This window comes from Erpetoichthys calabaricus, chromosome 6, assembly GCF_900747795.2.
Source record: "Erpetoichthys calabaricus chromosome 6, fErpCal1.3, whole genome shotgun sequence".
NCBI classification, from domain to species: Eukaryota; Metazoa; Chordata; class Cladistia; order Polypteriformes; family Polypteridae; genus Erpetoichthys; species Erpetoichthys calabaricus.
The window spans coordinates 152,149,429-152,175,176 of NC_041399.2; the positions used below are offsets into that span (position 1 = coordinate 152,149,429).

The window sequence follows — 25,748 nt, forward strand, 5'->3', positions numbered from 1 at the left end:
AATTTCATCTGGTCTCATTTTGATTCTCAGACTTGCTTAATCAAATTCACGAGTTACTTAGGTAAGAAAAGAAAAGCAGGAAACAGCCATGCAGTAGGTCCTAGGTTTGGGTGATGGTGGTGTTCTCTGATCCCATTGCAAGTACAGTGGAACCTCGGTTCACAAACGTTTCGGTACACGTACAACTCGGTTTACGACCAAAAAGTTCGCCAAACTTTTGCCTCGGTTCATGACCACACACTCGGTATACGAACAAGCCAGTTTCCCTTTCGATTTGTGCACGCCGATGATTTCCGCACATGTTGCATTGTTCTCGGTCAGACATGTGTGCTTGCATGTGCGTGCGTGCGTGCTTTCACTGTGAACTCTTTGTGCTCTATTTAATTTCCCTTCCGGTTCGTACACGCCGATTACTGTATTTAAGCACGTGTTCAGCCTGTACCTGTTCATTATTCTCAGTCAGACGTGCGTGCTTTACCTGTGAACTCTTTGTGCTCTACAGTATTTCGTGTGCTTTTGCAGTTAACCATGGCTTCTAAGCAAGTGAAGAGTGGTGAGAAGAAAGTGTTGCAATGTTACTTTTCTCTCTTTTCAAATGTTCATTTTTTTCCCTGTGCTTAAAACTCATTTAAAAAGAGTGTTTACAGTGATCGGGTTGTAATGCTATTAGCGTCAACTCCTGCAATGTTACTTTCTTGATTGGCTTTTAAATAAAGTTTGGATTTGTTCAAATGTTCCTTTCTTTCCCCTGTGCTTAAAACTCATTTAAAAAGTGTTTACAGCGATCGGATTGTAATGCTATTAGTGTGAACTCATGTAATGTTACGTTCTTGGTTGGCTTTTAAATGAAGTTCGGATTTGTTCAAATGTTCCTTTTTTCCCCACTGTGTTTAAAACTCATTTAAAAAGAGTGTTTACAGTGATCGGGTTGTAATGCTATTAGTGTGAACTCCTGTAATGTTACTTTCTTGGTTGACTTTTAAATAAAGTTCGGATTTGTTCAAATGTTCCTTTTTTTTTTTCCCCTGTGCTTAAAACTCATTTAAAAAAAAAAAAGTGTTTATACAGTGATCGGGTTGTAAGGCTATAGCGCGAACTGCTGCAATGTTACAGAGAGAGAGGGGGCTCACGTGCTGCTGAGAGAGAGGGCTCGCATGCTGCTGAGAGAGAGATAGGGTTCACGTGCTGCTGAGAGAGAGAGACAGAGAGAGAAAGAGAGAGGGCTCGCATGCTGCTGAGAGAGAGCGAGCCTGCACGTGCAGCTGAGCAGGGAACCTGGGTGTTTGTGGCAGTGTTATTCAATGTTTTTACATTAGTTTACTATTACACTGTGCATTGTATGGTGTGATTAACTTTATTTGTGCTTAAAAATCTTTAAAAAAATATATATTTACATACAGTTCGTACGGTCTGGAATGGATTAATTGTATTTACATACAGTCCTATGGGGGATATTACTTCGGTTTACGACCAGAGGTTTGAAACGAATTATGGTCGTGAACCGAGGTTCCACTGTATAATTAATATGTTATTATATGTAATAAATGATTATATTTAAAATGGTGATATTTCATAACATGATATCCTGTCTTGTTTCAGTGCACAAGGCATGATTGAAATAAGGTTATACGTGAAAATCCTTAGTGAATGACGGTCATTTGCCTTGTTCTTTGGTAATGATTCAAGTCATAAGTCAAATGAATGAGAATCATGTGTCTCTTTTGCAAAAAATATGTTTGTAAATCAAATGGACAAGAATCATGTGCCTTATTCTCTGGTAATGATTCAGTTTGAACTTGAGGTATATTCAATGAGCTCTAAAAAGTGCATTAAAATAAAGTTGAAAGCAAATTAATGTTTGAAATTACAATAATATTTTATACAGTTTAATTTTTGTCTAACTGCTTTGCTGAATGTATGAAGGAACATAAGCATATTAGCTTAGTATTATGTTTATACTGTATATTCTGTTTAAAACAAAGCCAGTAACAAATTATACAAAGCAAACAATTGATACATTCTAATATAAATGTGTTTTTGTTGTTGTTGTATTGTACTTGTAAGATGAATGAGAGAATTGCCAGTAACAGAGACCTCATTTGCTGGTAATGATTCAGTTCAGTCTTGAAAAGAACCATGAATCAGATGGGCCATATCTGAATGCGCATTTTATAGATCTACCTGTGAAGCGAAAGATTCTGACATCATCATGCATATGCACGCCTATTGAACTCAGCATAGTTTTTTGTTTACAAATCAATTAGTTTGACTTAGAACATTCATGAATCGCCCATCACTATTTAAAGGGTTATATGGATATCTGGGTTACACTGGCTGGCTTGGTTTGACTTTACTTGGTTTGTGTTGAGTGGTCTGGGAAATTCTATGAAAGGCTTGTATAACTAAATAAATCTTACTTAATAATGTACTTGTACATGAGTAGCATTTTGCCACCTATTTGGGTGCTGTACATTAGTTCTACATATTTGGATTAGATTAGAGCAACTTAGCAGTGAGTAGCGCTGCTGCCTTGCAGTAAGGAGACCTGGGTTCACTTCCCGGGTCCTCCCTGCATGGAGTTTGCATGTTCTTCCCGTGACGGCGTGGGTTTCCTCCCACAGTCCAAAGACATGCAGGTTAGGTGCATTGGTAGTCCTAAATTGTCCTAGTGTGTGTGTGTGTGTGTGTGTGTGTGTGTGTGTGTGTGTGCGTGCGCCCTGCGGTGGGCTGGCACCCTGCCTGGGGTTTGTTTCCTGCCTTGCGCCCTGTGCTGGCTGGGATTGGCTCCTGCAGACCCTTGTGACCCTGTAGTTGGGATATAACGGGTTGGATAATGGATGGATGGATAGAGCAACTTAATTCAGCTAAATGGACTTAGCTATCATAATTTTCAGTAAATTCAACCACTTACATTCATTAAACTCTTATAATAACAAAAAATGGCACTTCTTTTTGCTTTCTTTACAGGGCTCTTTGCCTATGCCTATGAGATGTGCTCTCTAAAATAGTTTTATAGAGCAAGAGGTTAGTGACAGTCTTTATTAGCAGCATCACTTACAGTTTTTCATTTCTTTCCTATAATTTGTCAGGTAAGCCGGCCATTCATTTTTGTAACAGGTTATTTCATTATACAGTAGGCTTATGGTAAACTAGAAGACAACTTGACTGCGTAAGGTTGAAATAAAAAACCTTTCCCATAAATAAGTCTATCGTAGGGTAACCTTATTTACACTCATTTTGGAGTTACTGATTCACAAATCTTTGAAACCGAATTACCTGAATTAAACCTACAAAAACACTAGGAGAACATGCTCGTTTCACACATTTATTGACTATTCTACTAATTCAAGCTCAGGTGTCAAAATTGTGATCCAGCAGTTCTCTCCATTTCAACAGGTTGCTAATTTACCTCTTTAGAAAATACGAATATCAGGGAAAGAAAAAAAAAAAGTGTGTAAATCTATCAACATGTGCTGAAATTCTGTTTTACTACAGTATTTGTGCATTCTTTTACAGTAGGACTATCATGCATTGCCACCTAGTGGCAAGTACTAAATAATATAATAGAAAAGCATGGAGATTTATGTCAGTTAAAACTGCACAGATACTTAATGAAGTTCATTAATGTCTTTTTCTTTTTGAATATGATTATATAAAGAATATTAGTTTGATCTTTTCAGTTGTATGAATTTTGTATATTATAGGCAAAACGCCATTAGGTCTTTTTAAAGTAAGTCTAATTAGTAATAAATGATCATTTTTTCACTGATTTGTATGAATTGTGTCTTTTAAGTGCTTAATTATTTAAGTGCTGGCTAATTTTTACAGGTAGTGTCTTATTTAACTGTTTGGCTGCTAAAAGAAAGAAATTGTTTGGAATAACTGATATAAGTAGTTTTTATATTAAAATAATATTCATTCATAGTTTGGTTTGTTGTAACAATTATTATAGTATTATAGTAGACTAAGCAAAGCAATTTGGTTTTGATCCTCTGACTGTTCCCCATTTTGTTTCTCATTTGCAGTCAGTTGTTTAATAAAACATATCTTCCTTTTTTGTTAGTTTGGCTGTTTTTACTTGTTAAAAGCCTGGTTTTATGTTCAGTTCTTTTAATAGTATTATAGTAGACTAAGCAAAGCATTTGGTTTTGATCCTCTGACTGTTCCCCATTTTGTTTCTCATTTGCACTCAGTTGTTTAATAAAACATATCTTCCTTTTTTGTTAGTTTGGTTGTTTTTACTTGTTAAAAGCCTGGTTTTGTGTTCCGTTCTTTTAATAATGTTATTCCAAAACTATGGAACTTTGTCACTTCCCTCCTCCCATCCCCCTTACATGTACTCTTAACTTGAAAATCCCTTCATTAACTGTCAATCCGGTTTGCTTCAGCCAGCCAAGAATGTAGCATAATTTTATCTGGGAATCTGTCTTGAAAAATAAACTTAGGCTGTACTGAAGCAATAAATACATTTTACTGGCCACCCTTGTTCGTTTGTTTTTGGCTTAGAACGATTTCTGGATTGCAATGACAATAGAGTTTTTAATAACCACAGCATTAAGCACATTTTACTTTGTATGCTTTGAAAAAAGCTACAAATATTTCTGAATTAAAAAAAAAATCCTTCATATACTCCGGTTTTGGCAAATTTTAAAAGAAAGCAGTCTTATGTAGTAAAAGTATAAAATTTGTTTCTTACAAGAGGCAGTAAATGGCTGTTAAGGATATGGAACAGTTTTGTTCATGATGATAGTCCTACCAATCCTGACAGAGAGCTAACATTTCTATTATTTTATTATGATGTTTATAAAAATAATTATCATATTGTCATTCAATTAAATGACAATGGAAATTATTTTTTATTCAATATATTCATTTAGGTTTTTTTTTAACTCTAACATATCCCTATTTATACTTGTTGAAGAATAGGGCTTTTCTTCTAGTTAATTTTAACATCATTTCTTGCTGGTGTATTCAAGACCTTTGACATTTACTGGTTTTCTTGGCATTATTGTGTCTAAATTTAATACCCAAAAATGGATAGCAATTATTCTGCTTATGTAATTAAAGAGTTGCCAATGACTGAAGAATGGTAAGTATAACACTCCAAATCTTTAAAAGAAAGAATTTCTATGAATACAAATCTTTGTTTACACCAATATTAACTAAATAAAACAAAAAAAAAATAGGGCTGTAGGGCTTTCTCCCCAAAGAACGGGATTTTATATTACTTAACAAGACATTTTATGATGCATAGCCCTAGAATCAATTTTCTTTTGTGCCCTGTCTGTCTGTCAGCTATCATTGTACCAAGTTTAGATTTCCTATTCCGTAGCATTACAAAGTTACATTGCTTTGCACAAGGTGCACTCCATTTTGGAAACATTTAGTCTCTTGCACCAAAACAATCTCTCCAAACAACTGTTGCAACAACAACAACATTTATTTATATAGCACCTTTTCATACAAAAAGTAGCTCAAAGTGCTTTACATAATGAAGAAAGAAAAATAAAAGACAAAATAAGAAATTAAAATAAGGCAACATTAGTTAACATAGAAAAGGAGTAAGGTCCGATGGCCGGGGTGGACAGAAAAAACAAAAAAAAAAAACTCCAGAAAGCTGGAGAGAAAAATAAAATCTGTAGGGGTTCCAGGCCACGAGACCGCCCAGTCCCCTCTGGGCATTCTACCTAACATAAATGAAATAGTCCTCTTTGTAGTTAGGGTTCTCACGGAGTCACTTGATGCTGATGGTCATACAGACTTCTGGCTTTTAATCCATCCATCATTGTTGGAACATCACGGTGCTTTGAGTAGATGCACCACCACCAAAAGGACACCAGAAAAGGAAACAGAAGAGAGAGTAGGGGTTAGTACAGATTTTAGAGCCACCATGAATAGTTATTATAATTAATTGGATATACAGAGTATCAGGATTAAATTACAGTGAAGTTATGGGAAGGCCATGTTAAAGTAATGTGTGTTCAGCAGTTTTTTAAAGTGCTCCACTGTATTAGCCTGGCGAATTCCTACTGGCAGGCTATTCCAGATTTTAGGTGCATAACAGCAGAAGGCCGCCTCACCACTTCTTTTAAGTTTTGCTCTTGGAATTCTAAGGAGACACTCAGTTGAGGATCTGAGGTTGCAATTTGGAATATAAAACATCAGACATTCCGATATATTGGATGGGGCGAGATTATTTAAGGCTTTATAAACCATAAGCAAAATTTTAAAGTCAATCCTGAATGACACAGGTAACCAGTGTAGTGACATCAAAACTGAAGAGATGTGTTCGGATTTTCTTTTCCTGGTAAGGATTCTAGCAGCTGCATTCTGCACTAGTTGCAAATGATTTATGTCTTTTTTGGGTAGTCCTGAGAGGAGTGCGTTACAGTAATCTAGTTGACTGAAAACAAACGCATGAACTAATTTCTCAGCATCTTTCAGTGATATAAGAGGTCTAACTTTTGCTATGTTTCTTAAGTGAAAAAATGCTGTCCTAGTGATCTGATTAATATGCGATTTAAAATTTAGATTACAGTCAACAGTTACCCCTAAGCTTTTTACCTCCGTTTTGACTTTTAATCCTAATGCTTCCAGTTTATTTCTAATAGCCTCATTGTATCCATTATTGCCAATCACTAAGATTTCAGTTTTCTCTTTATTTAACTTGAGAAAGTTACTATTCATCCATTCTGAAATACAAGTCAGACATTGTGTTAGTGAATCAAGAGATTTGGGGTCATCAGGTGCAATTGATAAATACAGTTGTGTATCATCAGCATAGCTGTGGTAGCTCACGTTGTGCCCTGAGATAATCTGACCTAATGGAAGCATGTAGATTGAGAAGAGCAGCAGACCCAGGATAGAGCCTTGTGGAACACCATATAGGATATCATGTGTCTTTGAGTTGTAATTACCACAACTAACAAAGAATTTTCTCCCTGCCTTTCACTGTATGTGGCTCGACGCAGGTGGGATTTTTGATAAAAGCAGATTCATTAAGCTGTGATGTATTGCTGGCCTCAACATATGCATGTGCAGATATTTTACTAATAAAAGAAAGCAAACAACGTAGAAACTTATGATTTTTTTTGAAAGACGGCCTTCGGTATGTAAAAATACTATTATTGCTTTTGATTGATTTGTGAATTTATTGCAGCACACACAAACAGCTTTGCAATAAGGTGGTGTCTCCCCAATGGGACACTTCATTCGTAAGTGGCACAGTCTAGGAGTAATAGTATAAAGTTTCAAATTTTTATTCACAATACATGTAACATGTCTTTCTGGTATTTAACTAATCGTTTCTGCAGTTTTTTCTTCACCTTATTGCATTTACCATAATTTAGATCAGGGTGGGCAACATTGGACCTGGAAGGCTTCAGGTGCTGCAAGCTTTCATTCTAAACCAAGTGCTTAATTAGAAACAAATCCTTGCCAGTCTCAGATCTTATTTAATTTTATGGCTTGTTAGTCTGAAATTTTTAGGTTCTTGTATCATAGATTTTTTTTTTCCTTTGCAAAGATGTCATCCAAATGATTTGAAGCCAAAACTGATAATTTTGTCTGTGTTTTATTATTTGTTAGGTGATAGAAGTAAAGGTAAATCTATTTTTTCATTTTGGAAGTTTAATTTTTGTTGATTGCATATGGCCAAATTAGATTTTTTTTAATGTTATTTTTCAAATATAATATTTTTAGTGTGCTTTGAGGTTGTGCTGATACTGTGTCATGTATTTTTAAAATATTTTAAGGATTTTCTCTTTATCATACTGTGTAATATATACCACGTTTGTGAAAGGTGGTTAGGAATAATTATTAAACATTGCCCTCAGTTCCTCTTGGAAGCTAAATACTGGCCTTGTGAGCATCGCATCTGCTTTACCTATTCGGTATGACATGATATAATACAGTATATACACCTTGCAATACTGGGACTGCAGTTTGATTCCCAAATGGGCAGATTACATGTTCTCCCCTTGCTCATTGGGGTTTTCTCTCATAACTTTGCTTGTGGACAACGTTGCTCAAATTATAGTGTGAGCATATGGGTGAGGGAGTGCCCTTCAGTAGAATGGTATCTTTTTTCATTTGGAATCAGCTTTATGGCTACTGCTTCCAGCATCAGAACCTGAAAGTAGAGGGTTCAGAAGTACAGTGGAACCTCGGTTCACGACCATAATTCGTTCCAAAACTCTGGTCGTGAACCGAAGCAATTTCTCCCATAGGATTGTATGTAAATACAATTAATCCGTTCCAGACTGTACAAACTGTATGTAAATATATATATTTTTAGTTTTTAAGCACAAATATAGTTAATTATACCATAGAATGCACAGCGTAATGGTAAACTAAATGTGAAAACATTGAATAACACTGAGAAAACCTTGAACAACAGAGAAAACTAACACTGCAATAGTTCGCGCTGTAGTGCTAGGAACCACTCGTTAAAAACACTTTTTTTAATGAGTTTTAAGCACAGGGGAAAAAATGAACATTTGAAAAATCCGTAATTTAATAAACCACCAAGAAAAGTAACATTGCAACAATGCAGGCTACGAACCGATCACTGTAAATAGAACTGAAAACAAAAACAAGCCTTCTCTACCTTATGCGTCCCTCACTCGCTCTCTCTCGCGCCTGTGTGTGTGTGTGCGTGTGTCTCTCTTTTGCGAGCCTGGAGTGCCTGTGTGTGTGTCTCTCTAGCGTGCTCCTGTGTATGTGCGCGCCTCTCTCTCCCGCCGCCTTTGTGTGTGTGCGTGCGTCTCTCTTTTGCGAGCCTGGAGCGCCTGTGTGTATGTCTCTCTAGCACGCTCCTCTGTGTGTGCGCCTCCCGCGCCTGTGTGTGTGTGCGTGCATCTCTCTTTTGCGAGCCTGGAGTGCTTGTGTGTGTGTGTCTCTCTAGAGCACTCCTGTGTGTGTGCGCGGCTCTCTCTGTCTCGTGCTGCCTGTGTGTGTGCGTGCGTGTGTGTGTGTGTGTGTGCGTGCGTGTGTGTGTGTGTGTCACGCTCTCTCGCTCTCTCTCTTGCTCGCTGCACAGGAAATGCACAGGGAGAGACTGAACATGTACAAACCGAAAGGGAACCTGGTTTGTACGTGTACTGAGACGTTCGTGAACCGAGGTTCCACTGTATGTGATTTGAAGTTTCATGTTTTTCTTTGGTTTTATGTATTACAAACTTTCCACATTGTTGTGTATAGCAAAACAGGTGTGATCAAGTGTTAACACTGTATGCAAAGTTCAGATTCTAGTGATTAGAAGTTTTTTTTTCTACTGTAGCTTTGTAATACTAACTGTTTTCTTCCCTCTTCTCAGAGGAAAAGTAACGCACAAAGAGCTGGAGAGTTTGTTTCCAAATATGAGTGGAGATTTCACCAATGAAAGCTTTTCTGCAACTTGGTACCTAATAGAGAATCATTCTGCAGCAAGGTATGTGTTCAAATTGCAGATCGCATATGTTATATATTCACCAGCAAAATCAAACACCCCAGAGATATTACTATCATTAGATGCAGAAAAGGCATTTGACATGATCGAATGGAATTACCTTTTCACTGCATTGGAGAAATTTGGGTTTGGCCCGAATATTTGTGCTTGGATTAAACTACTGTATACCAGTCCAGAAGCTTCAGTTTGTATTAATAAAATTTGCTCAGACTACTTTAAACTAGAACGTGGTACCAGACAAGGATGTCCCTTGTCGCCACTGTTGTTTGCAATCGCTATTGAACCACTGGCGGTTCACTGCCGAAATTCTTATCAGATAAAGGGGATTGTCAGAGAAGGACTGGAACAGAAAATTTCTCTATATGCAGATGATATGGTCTTATATATATCGGACCCAGAAAACACTGTCCCTGCTGTTTTAACAGCACTAACAGAATTTCAAAAGATATCTGGTCTTAGAATTAATCTGAATAAAAGTATACTCTTTCCAGTGAACTCACAAGCATATAATATTAAATTAGACACCCTACCTTTTACCATAGCAGATCAGTTTAAATACCTAGGGGTAAATATCACAAGTAAACATAAAGCTCTTTATCAACAAAATTTTGGTGTCTGTATGGAAAAAATTAAGCAAGACTTGCATAGATGGTCAACCCTTCATCTCACTCTAGCTGGAAGAATTAACATTGTTAAGATGAATATCCTTCCTAAACTTCTCTTTTTATTTCAAAACATTTCAATATATATCAATAAATCGTTTTTTAAACAGTTAGATTCAATAATAACCTCATTCATTTGGAACTCAAAACACCCACGTATCCGAAGAGCGACCCTACAAAGACCTCAGGCAGAAGGTGGCATGGCTTTACCTAATTTTCAGTTTTATTACTGGGCAGCAAACATACAAGCCATAAAAACCTGGACACAAATAAATGCACATACACAGGCTTGGTCTGCAATAGAAGTAAAATCCTGTAGTACTTCTTTATATTCCCTGCTCTGCTCTCCAATAAATGAAAGTTATCGCAAATATACTAATAACCCAATTGTGCTTTACTCACTCAGAATATGGAACCAAATTAGGAAGCATTTTAAGATGGAAAATCTTTTATCAGTGGCACCTCTGCAAGGGAACCACCTTTTTCAACCTTCGCAAGTATATCCAGTTTTTAATACCTGGAAAAGTTTTGGGATTAAATGCTCAGAGATCTTTATATAGACAACATATTTACATCTTTTGAACAATTACGTTCAAAATTTAACCTCCCAGCTACACATTTCTTTTACTATCTTCAAATTAGAAATTTTGTTAAACAGAAATTGTCAGATTTCCCCCACCTTGCACCCTCCACAATGCTGGAAAAAATACTGCTCAATTCCGAGGAATCAAACACTATTTCCGAAATATATAAAATCTTATTAGAGTCCCTACCTTTCAAAGATCCAAGAGGACATTGGGAAGAAGATCTCTTAATCAATATATCAGAAAAGGAGTGGAAGGTAGCAAAGCAGAGAATTCACTCGAGTTCTATATGCGCAAAGCATAGAATTATTCAACTAAAAATTATATATCGAGCTCATCTGTCTCGCTTAAAACTGTCCAAAATGTTTCCAGGCCAGGATCCGACCTGTGAGCGCTGCAACCAAGCTCCTGCCTCACTGGGTCACATGTTCTGGGCCTGCACCAAACTAACATCATTTTGGACAAAAATTTTTAAGTGCCTCTCAGACAGCCTCAGTATCACAATCCCTCCTAACCCACTAACAGCTGTGTTTGGTGTCCTTCCAGATGGACTTGAATTGGAGGAGGACAAGCAAATGGTGATTGCATTCACTACACTCTTGGCACGCAGACTTATTTTGTTAAATTGGAAGAATCCTAATTCTCCTCTTATAAGTCAGTGGGAAACCGATGTTTTATATTATTTGAAATTGGAAAAAATCAAATTTTCAGTTAGAGGATCTGTACAAAATTTTTTCAAAACTTGGCAGGATTTAATCAATATTATTTTAGAATAAGAGAATTAACTATTATTGCATTTAACTCCCTTCTCCATCTCTTATTTATATAGATATTTACTTCTCCCCTTCTTTTGTCTAATGTTGCCTTATTAAAAAGCTTAAAGAAATTTTCCTTTAGCTAAGCTCTCCTCAGGGGTGGGGTTTGATTTGTTTTCAAATTTGTTGGGTTATAAATTGATCTGTTTGTATGGAATGATTACAATGAAAATTAATAAAATAAAAATATTAAATTGCAGATGGCATGAAGTTATTGACTTTTGTAGTTTTAGTTTTTACAACCATTCTCTCTAAATGTTCTTTAAAACACTTCTTTTACTTAGTTTCACTATTGTACTTTACATAATTGCTCTTAATAGGAGCAGTGAAAAGGAAGGCAAGTGCCAACAGCCAATTGAAATATATCCATGGCTTTCTTTTGCTAGGCTGACTTCACAAATCTGTGTTCACGTATTTATAGAATGAAAACATGATAAGCATACATGACATTCAAGCATGCAACTTTATGATGAATAAATGTTTGATACAAACATTTTGCAGAATAAAGGCAAACATAGTAGGCAATTGATTTTATATCAGCCTTTCACTATACTCAATCATTCTTGTCCAGATTAGTCTATTCAACTATAGCCTAATCAGCTGTTATTCACTCTGTGAAGTTCATTCTGGTCTTATCAGCCAGCTGGTTTCAGGAAATGATAGCTTTGTAATTATTTATTATGTAATTCTGTACTTTCTATTTTACAAAGGAATTATTATACGGATTTTAACTGCAATAAATTAATAAATAAATGTTAAATACTTTCTTTAGGTCCTTTACGGATATAGTAGAAATACTTATACATTTGTTCCCCCCCCCCCCCCCCCCCTCAACTTTAATTGCAGTGACCCTTGTAGAACAGTAGCTATGACTCAACACCAACTAGCTGGGTGACCCTGAAAGCAATGTTCAGATTATTAATTTCCAATTTTTTTTAATATAAAGTCAACTGCTTTCATTAGTTTCTGCAAAAAGCTCAGGTAAACATACTGTGAAATGTTCAAATCATTTTAACATTGGTGGATTCAGAAGTATTGTCTTTTTTAAATCAACAGCCTTTTTTCATTTCCTTGCTTAAAAAAAATCATTTAACAAAACTAAGAATGTGTTTGCTTTGTCTTGCTTAACACACGTATATTTTTTCCTTGGAGGAAAACCTAGTTTTGCCCAGAATTATATTCATTACAGAACTTTGTCAAATTTATAAACAAATTAAAAGGGTCTTGAATTTGTTCACCAGGTACAGTAACAGGAAATGGACATTACATTTATCGTCTGCATGCATATACAACAAAAACTGGGTGTTGGCAACTTGCAGATGTTGAATGTAGAAACAAAAATAAGATTAATGAAACGGAAAGTCACAAGCAGGATAAATATTTACAGTTGATGATGATTGTGCATTACAATTTAGACATTCTGTTTTAAACTTTATACACTTTGGTACTTTATCCTTTAAATATTTCTAATTAAAAAATCTGGTGATAGTCTGTTTTAATTAGTGTAATTTATCATAGATGTTTTTAAAATAGTCCTGTTTTTCAATACATTTTGTTAACAGTTTGCTTGATATTTTTACAATATTTGACACCATTTACTATAAAATAATATATTTTAATTGATTCTTTGATATGCACAGTGCTTTTCCTTAATTCCTACATTATATGTGATATTTAAATTTAAACTTGGCTCTAATCTGAAATCTTGCACATATGGTAAAAAAATACATTACTTTGTGTAGCATCTATAATTTTAACGCATACATTTTTGCGTATCACTTGCTTTTTGTTTTTTTGTTCAGTTTTGAATTAATGTAAAAAAAGAATTAGTCTTAATTTACAAATGATAATTTAATGACCTAATAGCTTGAAATGTGAATGAAAAGAATGAAGACATTTAATGAAGTTTTTGTGACTTTGTTTAATTGAGGTAATTTTACTCTCTACTAGTAATACTTCTGTGCAGTTTAATTTAAGCATGAAAACTAGTGATATCTTTAACTGAATCTGCCACTTGTATTACTTAAAAATGTTTTTATAATTCATCAAAGGTCTTCATTGTATGTGTGGCAAATGTATATCAGTTTAAGAATAGCACTTCAAGGTGTTTTATTTTGCATTATATACATTTAAACCGTTTTATGCATAAGATGAGGTCAAATTTTACAATATAGATGATGAATGAATGAATGAATATTTGAGAACAATGGATGTAATTCCATTTTAGTGTTACTTTTTAACTTTTTGTATTTCCTTTCCAGAGGCTCAGTGTACACTTTTTCTTTTTTATTACTTTTATTTTATAAAGAGCATTTTTTAGTATTTTAAATGTCTTAAAAATTAATTTCTTTGACTTTTCTGTTATTTTATATCATATTTCCTCTAGTCACTATTTTTGTAATAATTTCCTTGCCAGTTTTGTTTTTTTTATTTTATTTTAAAAAGCATATTTTGAAAATACAATATGATTCTGCTTTTCTGTTTTTAGCATGTAGGCAATGACAGCTTTGTTTCTAAAAGGAAATGACCATTCCTCCTGGGAACTAAAGATAACTAGATAGTTTGTTCATACTTACCTGCATTTCTAATAAAAATTATTTGCTAAAGCAATGAGGGGGGTAAATTTTATAATACATTTTTATGATCAAATATTGTGGAAACAGTTGTGAGATAAAGCATAAGAGATTCCTTAAAAGTCACAGAAGGATTTTTTAATATTTCAGATATCAAGAAGCATGCTTATAGTAGATAAACAGTTAATAAGCTAATCTCACTAATTTCATTTACCTGAATTTCTAAAAGTCCTATCTGTTTGTATCTTTTAAATAGCCTGAAAGTAGTTTATACATTTGGTAGCAATCATAAACATGTGCTGCTTGCAATGGCGGAGAATAAAGTTGTCTGTCTCATTTCAGGTTTGATTAATGACCTTAGATACATTGAGTTACTGTGATATGGGGCTAAATTCAGTTCTTCAGCCTTTTGGCAAATGGTCAGTTTCCTGCTATTAATGTACCAAAATGCCAGATGCTATTCATCACCTTGAGTGACTGTATCTTTTCCATTTCTTTCATCTTGTTGTGAATAAAAAGAAGCTAAATTTTCCCCAACTGTTTTTTAATTTCAGTTTCGATCAACTAAAAATGGCTGCCAATAACCTTAGAAAACAGGCCAGTAAGAAAAATGAAGGAAGCCTTTCATATGTGAAAGGAGGTCTAAGTACATTTTTTGAAGCACAGGATGCACTAGCAGGTATAATGTTATTATCTAATACCGACACTAATTTATTTGTTGTGTGTATGAGTTTTTTTTAAACATGTTGGAAGCTTAATATTTCAGTCAGGTTGAAGCTAAATGTGCAATATATACTAGTATATTTTGTAAAAGTGAGTTTCACTTTCCGAACATGTTTAGCAATAATGGAGTTTAAATGGAATTTGATGTGTAAGTAAAAATATTAAAACATAAAGTAATTTGATATACTGTATGTATCATGCATTATATGAAAAACTTTCAATTTAAGTGAAATATGGCAAGTTCTGAAACATTCTTAAAGCACCCATTTTGTTTCTACACAAATTCTGCATGAATCAGTTTTTAGAGTATGGTGTTCTTGATTACAGATTAAAGAATGTAGAATGTTTTCAAACTTTCACTTATGTTTCACTTATATTTTTATAGCATCTTATACAGCTTACACTTGCAGAGACCTGAGAACTTTAATCAACACATCTATGCTTGGCAAGGTTATTGCATGTAGATCCAGGAAAAGGAGCAAGGTGGCAGAAAGTTTGACTATGACCAAAATGTTTTCAAAAGATGTGTTTTTTGAGGCACTTATCACATGTTAATGTTTAAATTCATCTTTAGGTGATAAGTTGCTTAACAGCATTCCAGTGCTGTATTTACTCTCTTCCTAACCAGCCAAAGCTTTCTGGTGTCCTTTCCCCATTGCTTAGCCCATTTCATTGCCATCTCTGTCTAGAGTTCTAAAAGTGGTGACTTAAAACATTATACTCGAATCCTATACACAGCTGGCTCCTAATTATGAAGTATGAAATCAAATTGTCAGTTTATTTGGTCATTCCCATTTATATTTCTCATTGGAATTCGTAAAGGCTTATCTGGTTTTTAAATCTCCATTTAAATATTTCAGTTGGACTTTTTGTTACTCTCTGTTTTATTGTTTCAATCTGATAGCAGCTTCTTCTCCCTCGTGTGTCATCACAGGACACCAGCAAGAGAAACCAACATGAAGAAAGATTAGTAACAGTTTATAACAATAATGGTCATGGTAATTAAAAATCATTATAAACAGCCTTACCAGCAATTCTAATAGAAGTACGTCTTTCTAAAATAATGGGCCTACAAACTTGTGTAATTATTCTGGCTAATAGGGTACCTTTTCAGCGTATAAATAATGTTAGGTATTCCCTGAGTGTGTGCTCTGTAACTAAAGAATGTATCTAGAGCTTTTCAGATTTTTTATGATATGCACTTATTTTGGCCTGTGATTTTTTTTTCTTTGTTTTTGAATCTGGAGAAGGCATTTTAGACTGGCTTTATTTAAATTACAGTAATCCCTCCTCCATCGCGGGGGTTGCGTTCCAGAGCCACCCGCGAAATAAGAAAATCTGCGAAGTAGAAACCATATGTTTATATGGTTATTTTTATATTGTCATGCTTGGGTCACAGATTTGCGCAGAAACACAGGAGATTGTAGAGAGACAGGAACGTTATTCAAACACTGCAAACAAACATTTGTCTCTTTTTCAAAAGTTTAAACTGTGCTCCATGACAAGACAGAGATGACAGTTCCATCTCACAATTAAAAGAATGCAAACATATCTTGCTCTTCAAAGGAGTGCTTGTCAGGAGCACAGAATGTCACATAGATAGAGAAAAGCAAACAAATCAATAGGGCTGTTTGGCTTTTAAGTATGCGAAGCACCGTGGCACAAAGCTGTTGAAGGCGGCAGCTCACCCCCCCTCCATCAGGAGCAGGGAGAGAGATAGAGAGAGACAGAGTTTGTTTTTCAATCAAAAATCAATACGTGCCCTTCGAGCTTTTAAGTATGCGAAGCACCTTGCAGCATGTCGTTTCAGGAAGCAGGTGCACAAAAATAGCAACGTGAAGATAATCTTTCAGCATTTTTAGACGAGCGTCCGTATCGTCTAGGTGTGCAAACAGCCCCCCTGCTCACACCCCGTACGTCAGGATCACAGATAGTCAGCGCAAGAGAGAGAAAAAAGTAAGTTGGGTAGCTTCTCAGCCATCTGCCAATAGTGTCCCTTGTATGAAATCAACTGGGCAAACCAACTGAGGAAGCATGTACCAGAAATTAAATGACCCATTGTCCGCAGAAATCCGCGAACCAGCAAAAAATCCGCGATATATATTTAAATATGCTTACATATAAAATCCGCGATGGAGTGAAACCGCGAAAGGCGAAGCGCGATATAGAAAGGGATCACTGTATTCTTTTATTTTTTTTTTTGGATACTGCCATTTTCTGGTCCCACTACCACAAAGCAACAGCCCGTCACAACGAGATGTGACTTAGAAGTTGAGTTGTATGATATAATCAATGCAACTGTATTTAAACTGGCACTGCATTAGTATATGGAATATGGATGACTCTCTGAAGACATTGTGATTTGCCTGCCTTGCTGGTGCATGGGGCACAGAGTTCATTTCAAAAAGCAAGCTTCTATGCTAGTCTCCAGCTTCCTTCTTGGCAAGGTGAAATTACCAGACAATGTGTCCTGGACAATATTCATGAGGTGCATGACACACATAAACCAGCCTTCATTGACTGAGAGTTTGCTAGACTAAACATTGATATTACATGCCTTCATGAGACTTACCTGGTAGACAGTAGTTTGAGCAAGACTAACTACACTGTTTTTCTGCCTCAGTCAGACAAGACAGTATGGTGTTGGTTTCACAGTGATTGATTAACTCGCTGGAACTGTTGAAAACGTCACTGGTGGAGCAGAGAGAGAGAGAGAGAATGCTTACTTGCTACTTGTCAGCATTGTATGGCTCAGTCGATCTCTTCAGTACCTAAAGTGTCTTTCTTCCTAAGTGTTCTCGGAGTCAAAGTGTGGGTTCAGGGCGGGCAGATCAACAGTGGACACGCAGCTCTTTCACAGCTGCAGAAAAAGTACAAGGAACACCAGATGACGCTCTTTGTTGTATTTGTAGTTTAGACAAAGGCGTTTGAGTTGCTGGGTAGGAGCGGACTTTTATTGATTGTACAGAGGATCAGCTGTCCCACGAAGCAACTTAGCATGATTTTATCGTTCAGTGAGGTAGTGGACAGCTTCAGTAGATTAGCAGATTAAACAAGAGAGAATAGAACCACATCTCTGTAACACAGCACAGCAAGATGGTGGTATAACAGGCCTGTGCACTCAACACCCTCCAGTACAGTAGTGAAAACTGGACAGTATATGTTAACCAAAAATAAAGTTCAACAGCTTCCACCTATGTCGCCGCAAGCACATTTTACACATTACTTGGTAGGACCAAGTGAGTAATAGAGAGATCCTCAAATGTGCTGGCATCCCAAGCATTTTCACTTTATTCAACTAACGTCCTCAGATGTCTAAGCCATGCATGCCAAATAAAGCCACTGCCAAGAGTGGAGTACAAATTTCACTTGTAGTCAATTCACTAGAAAATGACACTCTACAGTGGAATTATCCAGCCACTCAGTGAAATGTGCTGTTTTTTTTTTTTTGTTTTTTTTTTTGTTTCTTTACTATTGTCTTTCGAGACACACGAATATCGACTAGTAGTCATTGATATGAAATCCTGATTTAAAGTCCTGGGTAGATTATTCAATATCGTTATGTTGAAGATTTTACTTGGCCCCACCCTGTACCATGTCAAATTATAGCACTAGTTATTTACCCTCTATGTAGTGTCTACTTACAGAAAGAAACCAGCACAGGTTATTTCTATAAGCAGTTTTCTCTCTGGAAAGTAGATGTTGTTCTATAAAAATTGTATTGTTTCTACTCTTCTGTTTTCCCCAATTTCTTATATAATTATTGTCTTTACATCAAAACAGTAGAAGAAAGGAAAGAAAAATCGAATTGTTAGTGATCTGTGTAATATCCAACATGTATTTTTAATCATGGCACAGAGAACTCAAAAAGGCTTAAATAGCTGTGAAGCCTACAAAGATCACTTAATGGGAGAGGAGAACCATAAATCCCTTGGCTCAAAAGAAAGAAAACTTTTTACATTTATTAAATTCAATAAAGAAAAAATGTACAAAGTAACAAAATTTTAAAAAATAGTGCAAAATCCCAAAATAAGAAGGAATTTCAAAAGTAACAAAACTAAATACTAAACAGTAAACAGAACACAAGAAGGAAATACAATAATAAACCAAGCATGTCTGCAAAATCAGGAAAGTTAACCAAGACTAAATACCAAAACCCAAGAAGCCAAAGAACGATAAAAAATGGTCAAAGACCAAAAAAAAACACAGTTATCAAAGGGAAGCACAAAAGACAGACAGCTGAATAACACACGTTTGGTGATGATAATGGCTCAAGCAAGAGCTAAGGCTGTATGATGTTGTGAGCATGTGTGTGTGTTTGTTTTATATAATAATATGTAATACAGTGATACCTCAATATACATCCTTAATCCGTTCCAGATCCTTTGACTTATACCAAACAGGAAGTATACCAAACAAATTTTTCCCATAAGAAATAAAGGGAAAATGATTAATCCGTTCCCATGAAAAAAAAAATCCTATTGTTATTGGCATATTATACATTGATGGGGTTGTATAAAATAATTTAAATACTGCTTAATACTAAAATACATAAATACAAAAGCAATTAGATGAAATAAATGAAAATTTAACCTCACTTTACTTTTTAATAACATCTTTGTTTTTCACAATCGTGGATACCGTCATTCTCCACATACAGTATGCAGCAGCCATGTGTTGGATATGCATGCCACCTTCATACCTTTCAACAATCAATTCAAATTTACGCGAAAAAACACAAAATCTTGTGAAAAGTCACATAGTTATAGCGCAGGTTTTTCACTGAATGCTAGCAACTGCCGTACTGACGCTCGTGGGCAGCGTAGGGTAGCGTGCGGTGTGACGATGCAGGTCCACTCCATGCTCCCATACATCCTTACGGGGAGCCCTGAACCCGACAGCGTCGGTAATGTCGCCGAGATGAGCTGGCAAACGAGGACAATTCTCAAATGACACCAGGGGATAGTGCAAGAATGCCAAGTGCTTTTATTTAAAACAAAAATCAGTGTCCAAACAAATAGTGCAGTGCATCTGGTTTCAATAAATAATTATTTAATAAATATCCATAAAAACAAGTGTTCTCAGGGGATAAAAACAACAATAAATAAATCCGATAAAATCTGAGGTTAAAAATGCAGTCTCACTCTTCCCGATCACAGCCTACCTGTGCAGGTGCGACTTGCTCCAGCTTCCTCATTAACTCCCCTGTGGTCTTGCAATCGCGCCCATGGAGAATGACATGGCTATATGGGTTAAAACCTGGCCCTTTTTTTTTGAAGCCGCGGACCCACTATGCCACACGCGGTGTTCTAGCACGTGAGCCATATTCCAAACAAAGGTCGTATACCAAGCAAAATTTTTTGCTTCCAAACAGGATGCATACCAATTTGGACTTATTCCAAAGCAGACGTATACCGAGGTACCACTGTATATGCACATGGCAGTCCTGATGCAATGCTGGAGGAAAAGTTGTGAAAGGGTATTGTTAATACTACAGGATACCAAGATACTTTAGACAGTTGTGCTCTTCCAAGTGTGTGACAACAGTTTCGGGAAGGCCATTTTCTGCTCTATGCACGGGGCACAGTCATGCTAAAGCCGGGTCAATAAAGAAATGATTTGACGAGTTTGGTGCTGAGAAACTGAAGTGGCCTGCACACAACCCTAATTAAACCCCTTTGCAGTAAACTGGAACACCAATTGTGAGCCATATGTTCTTATTCAGCATTAGTACCTGACCACACAAATGCTTTTTTCGCTGAATGGGCAACACTTCCCACAAGTACACTTCAAAATCTTGTGGAAAACTTCTCAGAAGAGTGTAAAGGGTGGGGGGTACAACTCCATTTTATGGCCTATGATTTTGCAATGAAATATCCAACAAGCACATATAAGTATGATGGTCAGCTGTCCGCAAACTTTTGGCCATGTAGCCACAAGCAGTATTTGTTTATGTAATACATATATACATATTTATTTATTTGAATTATAATATTTCTTACTATATTTATTACTGTGACTGGCTGCTTACTAACCGAACAACCTGTGGATAGAAGTTGTTCCCAAATCTACTGATGTGAGTGCCAATGGCCGTGTACCATTTTCTAGATGGAGAAAAGCGAAGAGAACCAAACATTTTAAGTACTGTGGAAGTTGCTTTTCTAGGGAAAATTTACCTGGATTCTGATGGTTTCTCTGGTCCTTGTGTTTTAAGTCACACTTCAAAATGCAGTATATCAGCTGAGCTGATTTTCTTCTCCCATCAGCATTTTGCTGTCTTTGTCTTTGATTGGCCACTTGCCAATGCCTAACAGATTTCTGGTGGTGCTGCAGATTTGAAATTTTAGATGGCAGCTACACACTCTGCTTACTTTGTCAGTTCATTTACATAGGTTACTTTGTTTTCTTTTTTTCTGATCTCATTTTGCCACTACATGTTCTTTGATGGAATTTGATGGAAAGTATTGTCCTAAGTTATTCTTTTGTTTTGTTGAACTTCAGAAAGTTGACATTAAATTTGGCCCTCCTTTTGTCTTGACCTGTCCAGCAATTCAGGGTATGCTGTACAAAAGTAGTGAGTCTTCAGTCTGTATGTAAAAGCTAAAATTGAAGGGGCATCTCTTATGTCAGCTGGCAGATAATTTCACAGCCTTGAAGCCCTGCAACTAAAGGCTTGATTTCACATTGTAATTGTCTTTGTCCTTGGAATCTTTAGTATGCTGGCATCTTGAGATCTTAATTTGCATTCTGATTTGTGAGTAATAATAATTTCAAATAAGTAAGCAGGACCTTGGTCATTTTAGGCATTATATGTAAAAAGGAGGATTTTGAAATCAGCAGTAGGCTTAACTGAATCTAGTGCAAAGACTTCAGAACAGGACTAATACGTTAGTATTTTCTAGTTCTTGTCATGATTCCTGCAGTTGAATTAACTGAAAGCTGTATAAAAAATGATTTGAACACCTGTGAATAATGCATTTGCTGTAGCCAGTCCTACTAGAAATACGTCCATAAATGTACTTTTCAGTGTCTTTCATATTTAGAAAATGTTTGAAATTTCTAACGTGTCAGATGAAATAAATGTGTTTTGGGTAGTTTTGAAATATTTGAAGTATTTTTAAAGGCATGATTTTTTCAAAGATAATACCTAAGCTTGGCACTGATTCAGTAAATCTAAGTGATAGTCCAGCAGAGTTAAAAAGTGACAGAACATTATTGTGGTACATCATTCTCCACAATAACTAGCATTTCTGTTTTTCCTGTAGGCAGAGACTAGTTAGCCATACAGTCTTTTAATTCACTGACACAATTAATTTAGAAAACCATTAGGGAAATGTAATTTGCACTAAAAAAAAAGGATGGTTGGGTATTATGTGCATACAAGTGATTTTTTTTTATAGCTCCTAATACAAACATGTAAAGTAAGAACAGTAATGGCTCAAGTATTGAGCCCCAAGAGACATGATATTTAACTTTTGAGTATAATGACTGAGTACTGTCACCACATTTCTGTATGTGTTAAAATTAATTTGATAATTACAAACTGAACCATGCATGCCGAATACCTGAGAGTCCAATGTAATTTTTCAGCCTATGCAATAAAATACAGTAGAATGGTCAATGGTTTTAAGTCTAGCAGCATAATTACTGTTGAATTTCCTTTCTCAGAGAATTTTATAATGTTTACAACACCACTTAGCCTCATTTCTATACAGAGAAAACAGTACAGAAGTCAGACTTGAATTAATTTTGTGAGTTTCAAATTGTGAAGTGCAAGGTGAGACTGAAGCTGCATGTTGACTACTTTTCCAAGTATTTTAGAAAGAAATCGGTCTAACTGTTAATAGTATGTGGGTCTAGCTCTGATTTTAGATCAGAGTCTGTGTCATTCGTTAATGAACTATTGATAATGCTACCAGAACAGCCATTAAACTTTTCAAATAGTTTATTGGGACAGGGTCTAACAGACAGGTAGTAGGTTTCATTTTAGAAAAACTAAACTTACGACTTCCTTTTCAGTTATCAAGGTAAAATTATTTAAGTGGTATGCATAAGGTGAGACATTGCTTTTCCAATATAATTCTTCCCAAATACTATACATTTTAAGAAGATGATGATATTGCCTTAAAAGGTATAGCATCATTTCTGTATTACAACGTTACAGTACTATATCAAAACAAATAAGTTCCTTAAGTAAATCTTGAAATTGTGATACTTGGTTTTTCCTTAACAAATGGCCTTTACTTGAACATTGACATACTGTGATTTTTTTTCTCCTTTACTTCAGTACTACTTTTGATATTATTTATTATAACAGTCTCATGAATTGCCTTAACAGATATTTGAAATTGATAGGAAACTTTTGTTGTGTGCTTGAACGATGCATGTAATTTCCTCACCTCCCCAACAAACTTTAGCTGTTTCATACAGCAGGTGGAGATTACCGCTGCTGTGACATACCATATTGCTACTTAACTACCTGTAGCTCCCCAATAAAAACTTGTACTTTGTTAGTGGTCAGATAACTACACTATCAGCTAATTCACACCAAAAATGACACATGCATGGCAAGAGCTTATCTGTTCTTTTCATGTACTGTGTTGCTATGTGCTGAATAATAGTATCCTTTGTAGTTTTCTTTTGTGTGAAATACGCAATGTCTGTGTATAAGTTATGAGGAAAACTGCATAACTGGCCATTTTATGTTCATTTTGAGTTTGTATTTTTTGTTTGGCAAATGAATTGAGCTTTCTATTTACAGTAATTGGATATTCAACGTATAGTATGAATGCGCCTTCAACACAATCCAACCTCTGCTCCTTAGGGACAAGTTGACAGAGATGGGAGTAGATTCATACCTGGTGGCATGGATCGTGGACTATCTTAAAGACAGACCTCAGTATGTGCGTCTCAGGAACTGCATGTCTGACATTGTGGTCAGCAACACAGGAGCACCACAGGGGACTGTACTTTTTCCGGTCCTGTTCAGCCTATACATCGGACTTCCAATACAACTCGGAGTCCTGCCACGTGCAAAAGTTCGCTGACGACACTTCTATCGTGGGCTGCATCAGGAGTGGGCAGGATGAGGAGTATAGGGACCTAATCAAGGACTTTGTTAAATGGTGTGACTCAAACCACCTACACCTGAACACCAGCAAAACCAAGGAGCTGGTGGTGGATTTTAGGAGGCCCAGACCCCTCATGGACCCCGTGATCATCAGAGGTGACTGTGTGCAGAGGGTGCAGCTGGATGATAAATTGGACTGGACTGCCAATACTGATGCTCTGTGTAAGAAAGGACAGAGCCGGTTATACTTCCTTAGAAGGCAGGCGTCCTTCAACATCTGCAATAAGATGCTGCAGATGTTCTATTAGACGGTTGTGGCGAGCGCCCTCTTCTACGCTGTGGTGTGCTAGGGAGGCAGCATTAAGAAGAAGGACGCCTCACGCCTGGACAAACTGGTGAGGAAGGCAGGCTCTATTGTTGGCATGGAGCCGGACAGCTTGACATCTGTGGCAGAGCGACGGGTGCTCAGCAGGCTCCTATCAATTATGGAAAATCCACTGCATCCACTAAACAGTATCATCTCCAGACAGAGGAGCAGCTTCAGTGACAGACTGCTGTCACTGTCCTGCTCCACTGATAGACTGAGAAGATCGTTCCTCCCCCAAACTATGCGACTCTTCAATTCCACTTAAGGGGGTAAACGTTAACATTATTCAAAGTTATTGTCTGTTTTTACCTGCATTTTTATTACTCTTTAATATTGTTTTTTGTATCAGTATGCTGCTGCTGGAGTATGTGAATTTCCCCTTGGGATTAATAAAGTATCTATCTATCTATCTATCTATCTATCTATCTATCTATCTATCTATCTATCTATCTATCTATCTATCTATCTATCTATCTATCTATCTATCTATCTATCTATCTATCTATCTATCTATCTATCTATCTATCTAGTACATTCATTTTTCATTATCATTTATAAATATGCTGCCGTGTTATTAATAAATTCAAAGAACATTATTGGACGAAGTGAAATATACTGTACAACCATATTAATTTGTTAACAGAGTTTAGTCATAAGATAATAAATAATTGAAATAAAAAATCTGTACAATTTTAAAATGGGATTGGGATTGAAAGTGGAACTAAATTGAAGTTCGTTGAAATGGCTCCATGTCCAGCAATCTGTAAGGGGAATTTTAAGCACCCCTTACAGATTCTTCCATCCATCCATCCATCCATTTTCCAACCCGCTGAATCCGAACACAGGGTCATGGGGGTCTGCTGGAGCCAATCCCAGCCAACACAGGGCACAAGGCAGGAACCAATCCCGGGCAGGGTGCCAACCCACCGCAGCAGATTCTTCCCTGCCCTGTAAAATATTTATCTGTACCATAGAGAAATAAAGTTTCAAGAAGCTGATAAAAACACTGGATGCCTAATTCAAGTTGTCTGGCCACAAATACAATACTTTCTGTGCTAGTGAGTGTTATAAAAAAACTCCTGCAAAAATCATATAGACAGTAACAAAGAAAACCATGTAATTGCAAATGCATGCTTTGCAAGCATTCAAATGATTTTAATCATAAAACAATCTACAAAATGTACAATATACATCCATCCATTATCCAACCCGCTGAATCCGAACACACGGGGGTCTGCTGGAGCCAATCCCAGCCATCACAGGGCACAAGGCAGGAACCAATCCCAGGCAGGGTGCCAACCCACTGCAGGACACACACAAACACACCCACACACCATGCACACACTAGGGCCAATTTAGAATCACCAATCCACCTAACCTGCATGTCTTTGGACTGTGGGAGGAAACTGGAGCGCCCGGAGGAATCCCACGCAGTACAATATACATACGTATACTTATTTTGAACTATGATTAGCATGGTAAAGAACTGAGATTTTTATCTTTCTT

At 36.3% G+C, this 25,748-nt stretch overlaps 1 protein-coding gene across 2 annotated transcripts in view; it reads left to right on the forward strand.

Annotated features, from left to right (window-relative positions):
• Positions 1-25,748, forward strand: part of exoc2 (exocyst complex component 2) — a 340,160-nt gene that overhangs the window by 80,995 nt on the left and 233,417 nt on the right. For both annotated transcript variants that reach the window (XM_028803998.2, XM_028803999.2), the window contains exons 5-6: positions 9,317-9,430; positions 14,637-14,761. In XM_028803998.2, coding sequence (XP_028659831.1) covers positions 9,317-9,430; positions 14,637-14,761 — 239 coding nt within the window. The remainder of the gene's footprint in view (positions 1-9,316; positions 9,431-14,636; positions 14,762-25,748) is intronic.